This window comes from Triticum urartu, chromosome 7 (genome assembly GCF_003073215.2).
Source record: "Triticum urartu cultivar G1812 chromosome 7, Tu2.1, whole genome shotgun sequence".
In the NCBI taxonomy this organism is placed as follows: domain Eukaryota; kingdom Viridiplantae; phylum Streptophyta; class Magnoliopsida; order Poales; family Poaceae; genus Triticum; species Triticum urartu.
Window position 1 is genome coordinate 57,910,979 of NC_053028.1, and position 14,712 is coordinate 57,925,690.

Here is a 14,712-nt window from a genome sequence, read left to right on the forward strand (position 1 = left end):
TATCTATATCTATACCACTATATAGTGTACGAGTTTTGAATGGATCTAGAACATCAATCCTGATCGTTGATGCCCTCAATCTAACGGTTGGGAGCAGTGGGATTCGCATGAACAGTGGCTGCTTCAAACCTATGGCTGCTATTCCTAGGATTCGCTGTGTGACTCACCATCTGACCATGCTCTGGAAGTCTGGATCTTTCCACTTGCCTGGACTACACACTTGCTCCTCTAAATTATTTTCTTCCTACCTGGCTACAGGCATGCAACGGCTACATGCATCCACCGGCGCTTCACGAGAGACTAGCATGCGAACCTGGCATTGCAATGTTGTATGCATGGTAATCTTTCCCATTTTTTTATTTGAAACAAGTAGTAAGGTACCTAGGATAACTAGAATGAGAAAACAATGTGCAAATAACCTATGAAAGAGTACGTTTTGACTCCTTTTATTTTCTTCTTTTCAGTTCATTTTTCTCAAAAAAAAAAGTATGAGTCCAGTAAATTGAATGACTTCCTAATTTTTTTATATATAAAAGGGCAAAGATTCTATCTAATGTTTCATATAAAGAAAATCATTGTACTATGTTTTTGGGGGAATAGTTGTTATGCGGCCTTGCAAAGCCTAAAAATGATTCCACAAATGCGTATTGGATATCTCCATTTGAAGCCTCAATGAAAAAATTACCATAATATGTGTGCTTTAATTTTTTTACACTAGTTTAGTATGATGCTTATACGTAATCAGCTGACGTGCAAAGCACGTACAAATTACTAGTATTGCACTAAAGCAACAGTTAACTGCATAAATTGGCGTTGATCGATCTTGATTTTTCATGTTTTCAACAGTCCACAAATCATAACATAAAATGATTTCCAAGAGAGTACACCGTTTACATCGATCATCTACCTGTTAGGCTGTTACTACCAAGGAATTAGTTAATGCTCGCAGGAAATTTCTGTCACTACGGATTTGAAACACGAAGCGCACACACAGACAGAAATGAAACGTTTTTAATTTACTTGACTTCTCAACGGCCGGGAAAACATGCGTCAACATCAATCCACTGCTTGATCTAGCTACTATATTACTACTACACAATAGCTTACACATGACCGGTTCATGCATATGTACATCCGCATGTAGCCATCAGGGTTAGTGAGCCCATTTTCTAAAGAAATCAGGGTCAGTGAACTACTGTTTGTTACTCCTTATTTGTGTATCATTGTATCATCACCGACGCCCTCCGGTGCCACTGGGTTGTGAGGAGCTGAGTGAGCCAATTGAACGACGAGAGGTGGCAACTACCGGCCGGTGTAGTAACGTTCCAACGCGCGAAGCAAAAAGATCCGCAAAAAAATCATTGCCAATAAGACTAGCTAGGTCTTGGATTGCTCGCCTATATAAGCAGCCTCCTGCTGGAACTATAGCAGCAGGCATTCTCCGGGCACTGATCACTCACCTCCCTCTTCTCTCTTTTATCTTAGTCACGACTCAAGAACTCGAGCTAGCTAGCAAGCTTGAAACAATGGCGGCTGCTGGTGATGAGAAGCTGTACCTTCTGGTGGCGTGTGCTTTGCTGCTGCTCGCCGTGGGGTGCCAGGCCAGCCCTCTGCAGATTGGGTTCTACCACGACAGGTGCCCCCAGGCGGAGGCCGTCGTCAAGGGCGTAATGATGGAGGCCATCTCCCAGAACCCCGGCAATGGCGCGGCCATGATCCGCATGCTCTTCCACGACTGCTTCGTCGAGGTATGTACTACTCAATACAAGAACTTGTTCAAGAATTCGTCCGATTAATCAGTAATTTGCTGATTAATCCCTACTCGTAGGGTCACCGAATAGCTGATAAAATTATAAATTAGACGATTAACTAATTAAATGGCTGATTAACTTGCCGACTAACCTACTAATCCTGTACTCACCGGCCAACCGAGCAACTACCGATTTCCTCCTTAATTACAATGCAAACATGCATGTATACTTTTATAGTTGATTGATTTTGTCAAATCATCGGTGGTCACCTAGGGTTGTGATGCTTCGGTCCTCCTGGACCCGACCCCGTTCAGCCCGACGCCGGAGAAGCTCAGCGCGCCCAACAATCCCTCCCTGCGTGGCTTCGAGCTGATCGACGCCATCAAGGACGCCCTCGAGGCGGCCTGCCCAGGCGTCGTCTCCTGCGCTGACATCATCGCTTTCTCGGCCCGCGACGCGTCCTGCATCCTCAGCGGGGGCAAGGTGGACTTTGAGGTGCCGTCCGGCCGCCGCGACGGCACCTTCTCCAACGCCTCTGAGTCGGTTAAGTTCCTCGTCCCACCCACGTCCAACCTCAGCGACCTCGTGGACAGCTTCGTCGTCAAGGGCCTCGACGCGGAAGACCTGGTCATCCTCTCCGGCGCGCACACCATCGGGCGCTCCCACTGCTCCGCCTTCGTCCCCGACCGCCTCAACGTCTCCTCCGACATCGACGGTGGCCTCGCCGCGTTCCTGCGTGGCCAGTGCCCAGCCGACGCTGCCCCGGGCGGCAACGACCCCACGGTGATGCAGGACGTGGTGACCCCGAACGATCTGGACAAGCAGTACTACAACAACGTGCTGTCGCACACGGTGCTCTTCACCTCCGACGCGGCGGTCCTGACGTCGGAGGAGACGGCGAGGATGGTGCTGGACAATGCCAACATCCCTGGCTGGTGGGAGGACAGGTTCGAGAAGGCCATGGTGAAGATGGCCGGCATCGAGGTCAAGACCGGCGATCAGGGACAGATCAGGAAGAACTGCCGCGCAATCAACTAGTACAACTAAGTGCATGCATGTGCGTCTACGACGTGCATGCATGGTGAAGGATCACTCCATCTCCATTGCTTGTTTTCATCCGAGTTACCTCTGTAAAGTTTGCTTGTTTTAGCATCCATCGTTGTTGTCTTTTTTTTTTGTTATTCCTTGGTTCAATTCTCGTCAACTGAATTGTTTGTCTACATGTGTAAATGTGCTGCAAACCAATTTTCTTTCATTTGGGAAAATAAAGTTACATTTTTGCTGTAACATGTTTTGAACAAAGATTTTGCATCTTCCAACATGACATCTCAACCCCCATTACTGGACAGTTGGTCGTTGGCGTTGTTGCCGAGAGTCAAATCACGAAAGCTCGACAAAAAGCAGTAAGCGAGTACGTTTCTCGGCAACGTGCCTGACTCGGCAGCTGCATGCCGTTGTTGAGAGAAAGGTAAAGGGAACTCGACAAACAAAATAAACTCGGCTTATACGGACTATGCCGAGTTTCTGGCACTGGCAAGCCGTACTCTACAAAGTTCATGCCACGTGGCAACAAGAATAGTTGTTGTGTAGTCCGCTATGGTAGACTGAGTTTGTTGAGCTCCCGCATTACGGAACTTGAAATAGTTTTCGTTATAGATTTATCCTTTTTCTTTTCACCATGTAGACGGTTTTGCCGAGTTCCCGCGAGGATTCTCGCATGTGGTAATGGAGGCTGATTGCTTGAAGATGGTGACGCTCTGGAACACTCGCCACAATTCTCGATCAATTGTGGCTCCTTTATTGTTAGAGATAGGAGAGCTATGTAATAATTTTACTCTTTTTGATATTCAGCATGTAAACAGGTCAGCTAATATCCCGGCGCATCTTTGTGCAAAGCACGCTTGCATTCTGAATGTGACCGATAGCTGGCTTGAGGAGACTCCGGATTTTTTGGTGACCAGCCTTTTGGCTGATTGTCCCAAGAACACCTTCATATGAATAAAGCTTTCTGGTTTCCCCGCAAAAAAAAAGAGTTCCCGACCAAAGGTAGTCTCCAAGAGTTCCTATATATAGGTACAATCTGCAGCTTATCTGACCAAAAATATTTCTTATACATACCGATCCGCCGCCTACTCCTCCCCACCGCCGCCGTACCGCTCACATCTGCCCGCACCCCCGTCGCTTCTCCTCCGGTCGTCTCCCCTGGCCGCCCCGCTCCTCTCCGCCGACGTTAGCTCCTCCCCTCCCGGTGGCGCACTCCGGCTGAAATCCCGCGCGCATCCCGGAAGACCTCCTTCATACAAGATTCTCCCCATTTGAGAATCTAAAACATTTTGTAGCTCAAACCACCGGTCCGATATAAAGATTCATTTTCACCATTAAATCTGCCGTGACGAGACCTTTAAAACTAAATTTCATGTTTGATATGTTTCGAGAAAGAAAAAAATCCGGGCCCAAAATTATCATGTCTGAGCTGCGTAAGTTATCATGTTTGTGGTACGTAAGTTACCATGCTACTTACACTAAAATAAATTATCGACATACAAAAGTCCCAAACTCTTGGACAACTTTTCCGTACGAATATGGTAAAGAAAATGGTAAAAAGGTCTTTTCCCATACATTCTCTGTCTACTTTTGACCGACTTGGCTCGTTAAGAGCATCTCCAACAGTCGCGCGCAAAAAATCTGTTTGCCGGCGCGCTTCGGCTGGTTTAGCGCGCCCGCCTGCGCTGGCTCCAGCAGCCGCGCTATAATGCAGCGCGCACGCGCCGCTCCAGCAGAGTGCAAAAATACAGCGCGCGCGCCGCACAAACCACATATACATGTATTATGAGCAAAAATAATCAAACAAACAAAATAAATCAACAATAAATAGTTCAATTTCGTTATCATTACAACTCAAACAAATAGTTTATCGTTCAGTACAACAAATGCAATAAACACAACAAATAGTTCATGAACAATACAATGTCGAATGCAGATATCATCATGCTCTTTGTCGTCCATGCCATACCCACCACTCTTCAATCAAATCATTCTGAAGTTCATTGTGCGTTGCGGGACGCCGAATGGCATGATAGGAGGCAATAAAATGGGCTACCCTTTCAGCCGTTCGTCGCACTCGCACGGGATATCCCAAGAGCTCATACTGTGAGTAGTCTAAATCTTGGCCACGTTCATTCTCGATGATCATGTTGTGCATGATCACACAAGCGTGCATGATGTACCAAAGCATTTTTTGATCCCAAAATCTAGCCGGTCCTCTCACAATAGCAAATTGGGCTTGCAAAATCCCAAATGCTCTCTCCACATCTTTTCTAGCCGCCGCATGAGCATTGTGGAAGTCAAGATTTTTCTTACCTTTCGGCTTTTCAACGGCTTCACGAAGGTTTGTCACTTTGGATAGATGCCATCCGCTAGATAATAGCCATAGTTGTACGTACGGCCATTTGCTACAAACTGCACCGGTGGCAACTCACCGTTTGCAATCTTATTCATCAGTGGTGACCGGTTGACAACATTGATGTCATTCAAAGATCCAGGCATTCCAAAAAATGCATGCCAAATCCAAGTCTCCTGATCGGCCACCGCTTCAAGGATTATAGTGGAACCCTTTTTTTTGGCCGTGGAATTGCCCATGCCATGCCTTTGGACAATTATTCCAACTCCAATGCATGCAATCTATTGAGCCAAGCATGCCAGGAAAACCGTGAGCTTTGTTCATCGCCAATAGCCTTGCGACGTCTTCAGCATTGGGAGATCTCAAATACTCCTCGCCAAACACTTGCACAATTCCCACTACAAAGCGCTTGACACACATGATGGCTTGGCTCTCACCCATAGCCAAGTGATCATCAACAAGATCAGCCGGTATACCATATGCCAACATACGCAAAGCGGCTGTCACCTTCTGAAAGGTGCTATGCCCGAGCTCTCCGGCAGCATTCCTCCTTTGCTGAAAAAAACGGTCATGGCTCGCTAGTTTCTCTGCAATGCGCCTGAACAACTCGGTGCTCATCCTAAACCGGCGACGAAAATACGACTCGGGGTATATGGGATTCTCCGCAAAATAATGCCTGATCAATCTGTTGTGGGCATCGATCCTATCCCTCCAAATTTTCTGCCGACCCATAACCGAACCACCGTGCTTCGGTTTTTTTATATGCATAGCTAGGATCATTGCAAGATCCTCCTCCTCTTCCATATCAAATTCTTCTCCGGAAGAATCATACAACGAACTCATCTACAATGTTCAATACTATACTATGAAAACTACAATTCAAAACATGCATCAAATTCATGAAGTTTGAGCGATGCATACCTTGTAGGCGTTTTGTCAAACACCTTGCGGGCGCGGCGCGGCAGCGAGCACTCGAGCGCTGTTCCTCGGACGACGGAGGCGCGCGAGCGCCGGCGGGACTAGGAGGGGATGGGGCGGAAGCGCGGGCGCGCGGGGATAGGCCGGGGAAGTCTGAACGGTCGCCGGGGGGCGCGGGCGGCGGCGGCGGCGCGGCCGGACGGGGGGTGGAAGTGGGAGAGGAAGTGCGGGCGCGAGCGCTGGAGTGTGCCGCGCGCTGCAGCGGGCGCCCGAAATACACCGCGCGGCTAAGTGTTTTCGACCGCGCGCCCAGCCCGTTATAGCGCGCGCTGGAGCGACCCCCCGCGTTGCGCGCGCGCTAAAATGGCCTAATTTGCGGCGCGGCGCTAGTTTAGCGCGGCTGTTGAGATGCTCTAATGGGCTACATAAGATCAGCCATCGTGCTGGGCAATGCAGGACTGGTCCATTTGTAACACACTTCTTTTTTCGCTTTATTTACTCACCTCACCCAGCAAATGTGAGGCTATGCTCTCTCGCATCTCCTAACGCATCGCTGGCTCGCATGGATCTCCTTGGTTGACCGGCTGACTGGTTCACCAGTTGTCCATTGACTTTTTAAAAACTTGATAAAATATGAAAAAAAAAATGCGGTCACAATTTTTTTAAAACAATAGCGAATTTGAGAAAAGTCCATAAAAAAGTTCACAAAAATTTCAAAAAGTCCACGAAGCTTAAAAATGTTTAAGAATTGGAAAAATGGTTAGTGATATTCAAAAAAAAATCGTGGAATTCTAAAAAATAAAGTTTTGAAAAAAGTTCACAAGCTAGAAGTTCAAGAATTTGAAAAGGTTCACAAATTTGAAAAGAGAAAAAGTTGATGAAAATTAAAATTAAGAAAATGAAAAGACAAAAACCACACAAAACCCAGCCCAAAAAAGGCACAGAAACAAACACACACAAAACCGGTCGCAAAAAAAAGTGAGAAGAAAACAAACTACAAAGTACGTACTGCATTGCCGTTGACCGCTGAGCTTGATTTTCATGTTTACAATCTTCCACAAATCATAACATAAAATGATTTCCAACAGATCACACCCGTTACATCGATCATCTACTCCCTCCGTTCGGATTTAGATGTCGCGACGTCTTTTTTGCGAAAACCCCCTCCATCTATTTCCGACCGAACCCGCGGTCCTCGCCCTCACTCTCTTCTCCGGCTGGCCGCCGCGGTCCGCTCGATGCTCTTCTCCGTCTCGCCGCCGCGCTGCCGCCGCGCTCTCCCCCCTCCCCCTCCCCTCCCCACCTTCTATCGCGTCTCCGCGCTCTCCTCCCCCACCTTCGGTGGCCTCGCCGAGCTCCTCTCCTCCTTCCCGCGGCGACGGATTGAGTTCAAACTTGGACCTTTGAGTTCAAGCCGGCGACGGATTCCGTCGATGCGAGGCCTTCACCGCCGCCAAGCTCCTGGCGCCGGTGTCCGTGAGCTTCAGGGGAGACCCCATCCTCTCTCCCTCCCAGATCCACCACGCAGCTCGCTCGCGCGCCGGGATACCGACGCCATGGAGGACGCTGCTCCACCCCTGCTCCGCTCCGTGCCCCCGGTGCTATGGAGGACGCCGATCCACCCCTGCTCCAGCCTCAAGGTACTCCACCCCTGCTCTAGCCTGAAGGAACAACCTGCGCCGCTGCTTCTGAATGTTGTGCCGCTGTTCATCTCTGAACGTTGGGCACCATGCATCTTTGCTTTACAGTTGGTGCTTGCCAGGGTACCCCAGGTTCAATTCGTGGTGTGATCTTGAGATGCCCAATTCCTTTTCCCAGCCAGCCCTATAGACCTCATCAGGAAGTTACCCAAACCTTTGCTTGCACATCGGACGGCGGGCTTCCTATGCGCGTGCCAAAGCGTCTCCGGGGTTCAGTTTTCTGCCTCCTCTGTTCTGTTGGACTCTGTTCTTCAGCCTAAATAAACATGCTCTGCTTCAGCTCTCTTCACCGCTGCATAGGAGATGGGACATACGACCTCTATTTGTTTACAGAGGGAGTATATAAAAACATACCAATAATTATGTATCGATTATTTGCTGCATGTTGATTAGTCCTGTTACTATTATTCCTGTTACAGCATGAAAAAGTTGATTGGTTAATCTTAGTGTCCAGACACAGTATAGATCCTTGCTCAAGTCGCCTCATGTCCAGCCACTGTGCCTTTTCAGTTTACCTCTCATCTGAAAGACTGCTCTTTTTCTTTTTCTTTTGAGAATATCTGAAAGGCTGCTCAGTTAACCCTCTTATATGGAAAACAAAAGGCATGTTCATTTAACCTCTCCTAGCAGTGTTATTTTTGTTGAAATACTTGCCTCAACTTGTTTCATATTGAGATACTAATATTTTTTTATAAAAAGAAATACTAAAAACTGATGGTACCTTTGTTCTTTTCCCTGTAGAAATGACAATTTCTTGTTCTTCCCTGAAGAAGTGTTAGTAGCTTGTTCTTTCCTGAAAAAAGTAAAAAGCAAATCAACACTGATAAGGTATTTTACAAAGTGATATCCTGCAGAAAAACAAATTCCATATTTACAAAAACGCAGAGCAAATTTACACTGACAAAAGTGTCTGATAATCATCTATTAAAACCTACTCCAGGAGTATTTCATGGGGATAAAGAGGAAGAACAGAGAGAGCATCTCCACAAATTGTAGTGACAACAAAAATAAAAACATAAACATTGACAAATTGACTGCTCACAGTTAATAAGTTAATACTCCAGACAAAATCCTTGCTAAACAGTAAGTCCTACTCCTACTACTATACTCCTAATAGAGGAGAAGAGAAGATAAGAGAAGAGAAAAGAGGAGTACAATAAACAACAGTGCTGACAGCAGTAGAAAAATCCCTAACAAAATACAGCAACACAGGAAGAACATGCTTTAACCTGAATTATGTGATCACTAAACTTTGCACCAGCATTATTCAGTCCATGAATGATGCAAACTGAATTATCTTAGATGAACTTGACTGAATTATTTAGTCCATGAATGATCCAGTAACAAACCTAACAAAATCCTTAACTGAATTTGACTGAATTATGCACCATTATTCAGTCCATGATAAAGTTTGAGAATTCTTTGCACTACTGCTCCTCTTCCTCTACTACTCCAAGAGCTGCACTAAACTACTCCTACACTAATTGCTGAATTAGGAGCAGGAGTACAAAATTCTTTGCACTGCTACTGTAAATGGAGTACTCCTCTTGTAGGCAGAGAAGAGAAGACAAAGAGAAGAGAGAGAAGATAAACTATTCACAATGCATGAAGGAATATATTTCAGTTTATTTTACTTGAAGGAAAAGGTTTAAGTTAATTAAAGGAAAAGATTTCAGTTTATTTTACTTGAAGGAAAAGGTTTAAGTTAATTAAAGGAGTGAGCGGTTAAATTCAGTTCAAGTTTCAGTTAAAGGAAAAGGTTCATTGATGGCATTGAATTTAGATATGGTAGATCTACCAGTAGGAAGACCGTTGCACTGAAATTCAGTTCAAGTTTCGGCATATTCAGGAAAAGGTTCATCTACCAGTGGTTAGCTTCATCTACCAGTAGTTAGCTGACACAGTTTATTTATTTTTGGTAGCAAGCACTGCTGCACTGAGAGAAGAGAGTGTGCTCCAAATGTACAGAGAGTAGGAGTACTGGCATCAATTTAAAACATCATCATCATTCAGTACTCCAGCATCATCATTCAGTACTCCAGTAAGTGAATTTACTACTCCTGCTCCTAATTCAGTACTCCAGCATCATCATTCAACATTCAGCAACATCAACTACTCCAGCATTCAGCATTCAGCATTCAGTATAATTGTGTTATCAGCAACATTCAGAATTCAATGTCGCTTTAATTCAGTTTTGCTTTACAATTAAACAGGGAGGCATTCAGCATCCAGCATTGTAATGCCCTCGAGTAGAAAGGCTATATCTCCCATGTGTCGAGGCACGACTTAGAGGCATAACCGCATTGAAAGCAATGTCGCAAGTTAGGCAATCATCACAACATCCCATGTAATATAGATAATAAAAGGGGAGATACATAGTTGGCTTACACTCGCCACGTCAATCAAAGTACATAATTAGCATTACATCAACCAAACACTCATGGCCCGACTACGGCGCCAAAATGAAAGATAAACCCAACATGCGACACGGTCCCGATCACCCCAACTGGGCACCACTACTGATCATCAGGGAAAGACACGTAATATCGGCGTGAGTCCTCGTCGAACTCCCACTTGAGCTTAAGCACGTCATCTGGAACGGAATCATCAGGCCCTGTATCTGGTTTGGAAGTAATCTTTGAGCCAGAAGGACTCAGCAATCTCGCACCCTCGCGATCAAGACTATTTAAGCTTATAGGTAAGGCAAGGTAATATATGTGGAGCTGCAGCAAGCGACTAGCATATATGGTGGCTAACATGTTCGCAAAAGAGAGCGAGAAGAGGAGGCAAAGCGCGAACGAGAAACTAGAGAGCAACCTGCGGCAAGCATTACTCCAACACCGTGTTCGCTTCCCGGACTCCGCCGAGAAGAGACCATCACGGTAACTCACACTGTTGATTCATTTTAATTAAGTTAAGGTTCAAGTTGTCTACAACCCGACATTAACAAATTCCCATCTGCCCATAACCGCGGGCACGACTTTCGAAAGTACAAATACCTGCAGGGGAGTCCCAACTTAGCCCATGACAAGCTCTCACGGTCAACGAAGGAATAGACCTCCTCCCGAGACATTCCGATCAGACTCGGTATCCCGGTTCTACAAGACACTTCGACAAGTTAAAATCAATCCAGCAACACCGCCCGAATGTGCCGACAAATCCTGATAGGAGCTGCACATATCTTGTTCTCAGGGCACACTCAGATTGTCTAAACTTCCGGTAGGCCAGCCCAGAGTTGCCCCTGGTGGCCACCGACGGCTGACGAGGTGGACCAACACTCAGAGGAGCACTGGCCCCGGGGGGGGGGGGGGGTTTAAAATAAGATGACCTTCGGGCTCCGGAAACCCAAGGGAAAAGAGGCTAGGTGGCAAATGGTAAAACCAAGGTTGGGCATTGCTGGAAAAACTTTAATCAAGGTGAACTATCAAGGGGTTTCCATTATCACCCAACCGCGTAAGGAACGCAAAAATCTGGGAACATAACACCGATATAACGAAAACTAGGGCGGCAAGAGTGGAACAAAACATTAGGCGAGAGGCCGAGCCTTCCACCCTTTACCAAGTATATAGATGCATTAAGATAACAAGGCAATATAATGATATCCCCACAAGTAAATAATGTCCCAACCAGGAACGGTCTCCAATCTTCACCTGCAACTAGCAACGCTATAAGAGGGGCTGAGCAAAGCGGTAACATAGCCAATCAATGGTTTGCTAGGACATGGTGGGTTAGAGGTTTGACATGGCAATTTGGGAGGCATGATAAGCAAGTGGCAGGCATCGTAGCATAGGCATAGCAAAAGAGTGAGCATCTAGCGAAGCAAAGATAGTAGTGATTTCGAGGGTATGATCATCTTGCCTGCAAAGTTGTCAGAGTTGACTGGATCCTCGAAAGCAAACTCAACGGGCTCCTCGTTGGCGAACTCGTCTCCCGGCTCTACCCAAACAAGACAAACAAGCAACAAGGACACAATCAACCACGTGCAAGGCTCAAACAATATGATGCAAAGATGGTATGCTATGCGGGATGCAATATGTGATGCATATGCAAGATTTAACAAGGAATGCATGAACCTGGCCTCAACTTGGAAAACCAAGTATGCCACTGTAAAGATGGGATGAAATCGCTTGAAAACGATATAAAGAACGCCGGAATCGGAGTTACGGTTTGGGAATGGCAAGCGATTCAAATATGACCACGTTCTGCGATTTACAGCAAGTAGCCAACTAGATGCAACAAGATGAACATGCTACAACACCCAAACATGGCATCAAAATACATGTCAGGGATCCATTTATGATGCTTAACAAAAGACTAGCACTGAGCTACGGCCAATTCATCCATTAACAGGTTCAAACAAGCATAGCAAAAATGCATTTGGTAAACAGATTTCAGACTTAGTGAAATTAACACTTGTCTGGAATTTCAGATCAGGTAGCCCACTTTGGAGCATGAAAACTATATGCTACAGGACCTGAACATGGCAAAGTAAAGCATGGCATAGAGCTACTCAAAGAGCTTAACAAAAGTCCCTTAGTGACCTTGAGCCAAAAGGGATCAGAAAATACATTTGCAAGCATGTGAACATGGCAAAAAACATAATCAGTTCTTAGACTTCGTGAAAACTGGAGCATGCTGAAACAGATATCAAGTAGGCATGCTTACGAGCTCGATGCACTCACTACAGAGCAACTCATGACAATCTAAGCATACCCCCATCAATAATACACAAAATACAAGCTAGACATGGCAAAAACAATAACATAGCATGCATGGATCAACTACAACATCCTCGGCAAAATTGCTAACAAGTAGACAATCTGCCCAGATTCACGAAATGACAAAAGTAGAGCTCGATTGACTCAAGCTAGGGTGCTCCATAATTTCAAACAAAGACATGGATGGATAGAGCACTACAAGATTAACAAAACATCCTTACTGATCATCCTCAAAAGAGGCACGGATCAGTAGGAAACAACATGAACATATGGCATATTGAGATAAACAGCTCAAGGACTTAGTGGAAATGCTAAGTCCCTGAAATCAGCATTAACGAATGCTCCACTTTGCAAGCTTGCATGCCTGCAGGTCGACTCTAGAGGATCCCCGGGTACCGAGCTCGAATTCGCCCTATAGTGAGTCGTATTACAATTCACTGGCCGTCGTTTTACAACGTCGTGACTGGGAAAACCCTGGCGTTACCCAACTTAATCGCCTTGCAAAAATGACAAATATATAAATGAAGCAGCAGATCTGACAATTATTTCAAATAACATTCTTGTAACAGAATTTCGGGCATCAAGACGAACTCAAATGAAAATGATGCAATGAGATGAAATGATGTACTCTCTGAGAGGAACATTTTGATATGCTATATGCCCAAAACGGAGCTACGGATGTGGAGTTACGATGCGATGAACAAGGGCATATGGATCTGGGAATCGGGGACTTAGAAGAAAATTCCACCTCGCAGATTAGGGTTGACACGGGCACGCAAAACGAGGCGGTGGCGGATCTCGCCGGAGATGACGACGACGGCGGCCGGCGAGGTCGGGGTCGCCGGATCCGGCCCTCCCGCGCCTGGATCTGGCCGGAGGCGAGGCGCGGGCGCCGGGAGGAGGCGGCGGCCGGCGAGGACTGTGGTGGCGGGCGGCGGAGCAGGCCGGCGAGGTCGGGCGGCGAGGCGGCGGTGAGGTGGCGCGGTGGCCGGCGACGAGGTGGTGGCAGCGGGCGGCGGAGCAGGCCGGCGGAGGTGGAGCCACCGGGCGGCGCGGGCGACGGGCTCGCGGGGGCCCGACTCGGGCCTCCCGGGCCGGAGCGGCGGCAGCGGGGGCGTGCCACGTGTCACGCGCCGATTGGCGCGGGCACGGCGGCGGGATTTGTCCGGCGCGGACCGGACGTGTCCAGCGCGCGGATGGAGCGGGGCTAGGGTTTGGGGGAGAGTGGAACCGCGAATTTTTAGGAGGGGTCTATATATAGACAGAGAGAGAGCTAGGAGTGTACAAATGAGGTGCGATTTTCGGCCACGCGATCGTGATCGAACGCTCTAGATGATGGAGAGGGTTTTGGTGGGGTTTGGGCCAAAATGGAGGGGTGTTGGGCTGCAACACATACGAGGCCTTTCCGGTCCTTCGGTTAACCGTTGGAGCATCAAACGAAGTCCAAATGGTACGGAACTTGACAGGCGGTCTACCGATAGTAAACCAAGGCTGCTTGGCAAGTCTCGGTCCAATCCGAAAATGTTTAATCCCCGCACACGAAAGAAAGGTAGAAATGACCACCGGAGGAGAACGAAGCACCAGAATGCAAAACGGACAACGGGGAAAATGTTCGAATGCATGAGATTAACATGTATGCAAATGCAATGCACATGATGATATGATATGAGATGCATGACAACAATAACAACACACGGAGACAAAAACCCGAACCCAAGAAAATAAAATAACTTAACGCCGGAAACGGCAAGAGTTGGATTACATATTGGGAAAATCATATCCGGGGTGTTACAACACTCCACCACTACGAAAGGATCTCGTCCCGAGATCTAGGACTGAAAGAACGCCGGGTACTCAGAACGGAGGTGATCCTCGTGTTCCCAGGTAGCTTCACGGTCGGAATGGTGTGACCACTTGACTTTGAGGAATTTGATTGACTTGTTGCGAGTTTTGCGTTCAGTCTCTTTAAGAATAGCAACGGGGTGCTCACGATAAGAAAGATCTTCTTGGAGCTCAATGTCCTCGAAGTTGATGGTGCGGTCAGGAGTCTTGAAGCACTTTCGGAGCTGAGAGACATGGAACACGTCATGAACATTTTGTAAAGTTTGAAGGAAGCTCGAGTTGATAGGCGAGATCGCCTCTCTTGCTGACGATCTTGAAAGGTCCCACGTATCTAGGGGCAAGCTTCCCTTTGATACCGAAGCGACGAGTACCTTTCATTGGAG

At 46.9% G+C, this 14,712-nt stretch overlaps 2 protein-coding genes across 2 annotated transcripts in view; both read left to right on the plus strand.

Annotated features, from left to right (window-relative positions):
* Positions 1 to 1,437: 1,437 nt before the first annotated feature.
* LOC125522521 (peroxidase 2-like) lies at positions 1,438 to 3,038 on the plus strand. The gene is made up of 2 exons (XM_048687573.1): positions 1,438 to 1,748; positions 2,025 to 3,038. Exons 1-2 carry the CDS (start codon positions 1,527 to 1,529, stop codon positions 2,787 to 2,789), a joined length of 987 nt encoding a protein of 328 aa, XP_048543530.1. The 5' UTR covers positions 1,438 to 1,526; the 3' UTR covers positions 2,790 to 3,038.
* Positions 3,039 to 7,545: 4,507 nt separating this feature from the next.
* LOC125521064 (peroxidase 2-like) overlaps positions 7,546 to 14,712 on the plus strand; it is a 41,744-nt gene continuing 34,577 nt past the window's right edge. The window contains exons 1-2 of the mRNA XM_048686123.1: positions 7,546 to 7,709; positions 9,692 to 9,810. The gene's annotated coding sequence lies outside the window, so the exon portion shown is untranslated. The remainder of the gene's footprint in view (positions 7,710 to 9,691; positions 9,811 to 14,712) is intronic.

Excerpts from the sequence above, each read along its gene's own strand:
- LOC125522521 (XM_048687573.1), top strand. The coding sequence starts at position 1,527 with ATGGCGGCTGCTGGTGATGAGAAGCTGTACCTTCTGGTGGCGTGTGCT. Across the intron at positions 1,749-2,024 it reads TCCACGACTGCTTCGTCGAG|GGTTGTGATGCTTCGGTCCT; the intron begins GTATGTACTACT and ends GTGGTCACCTAG.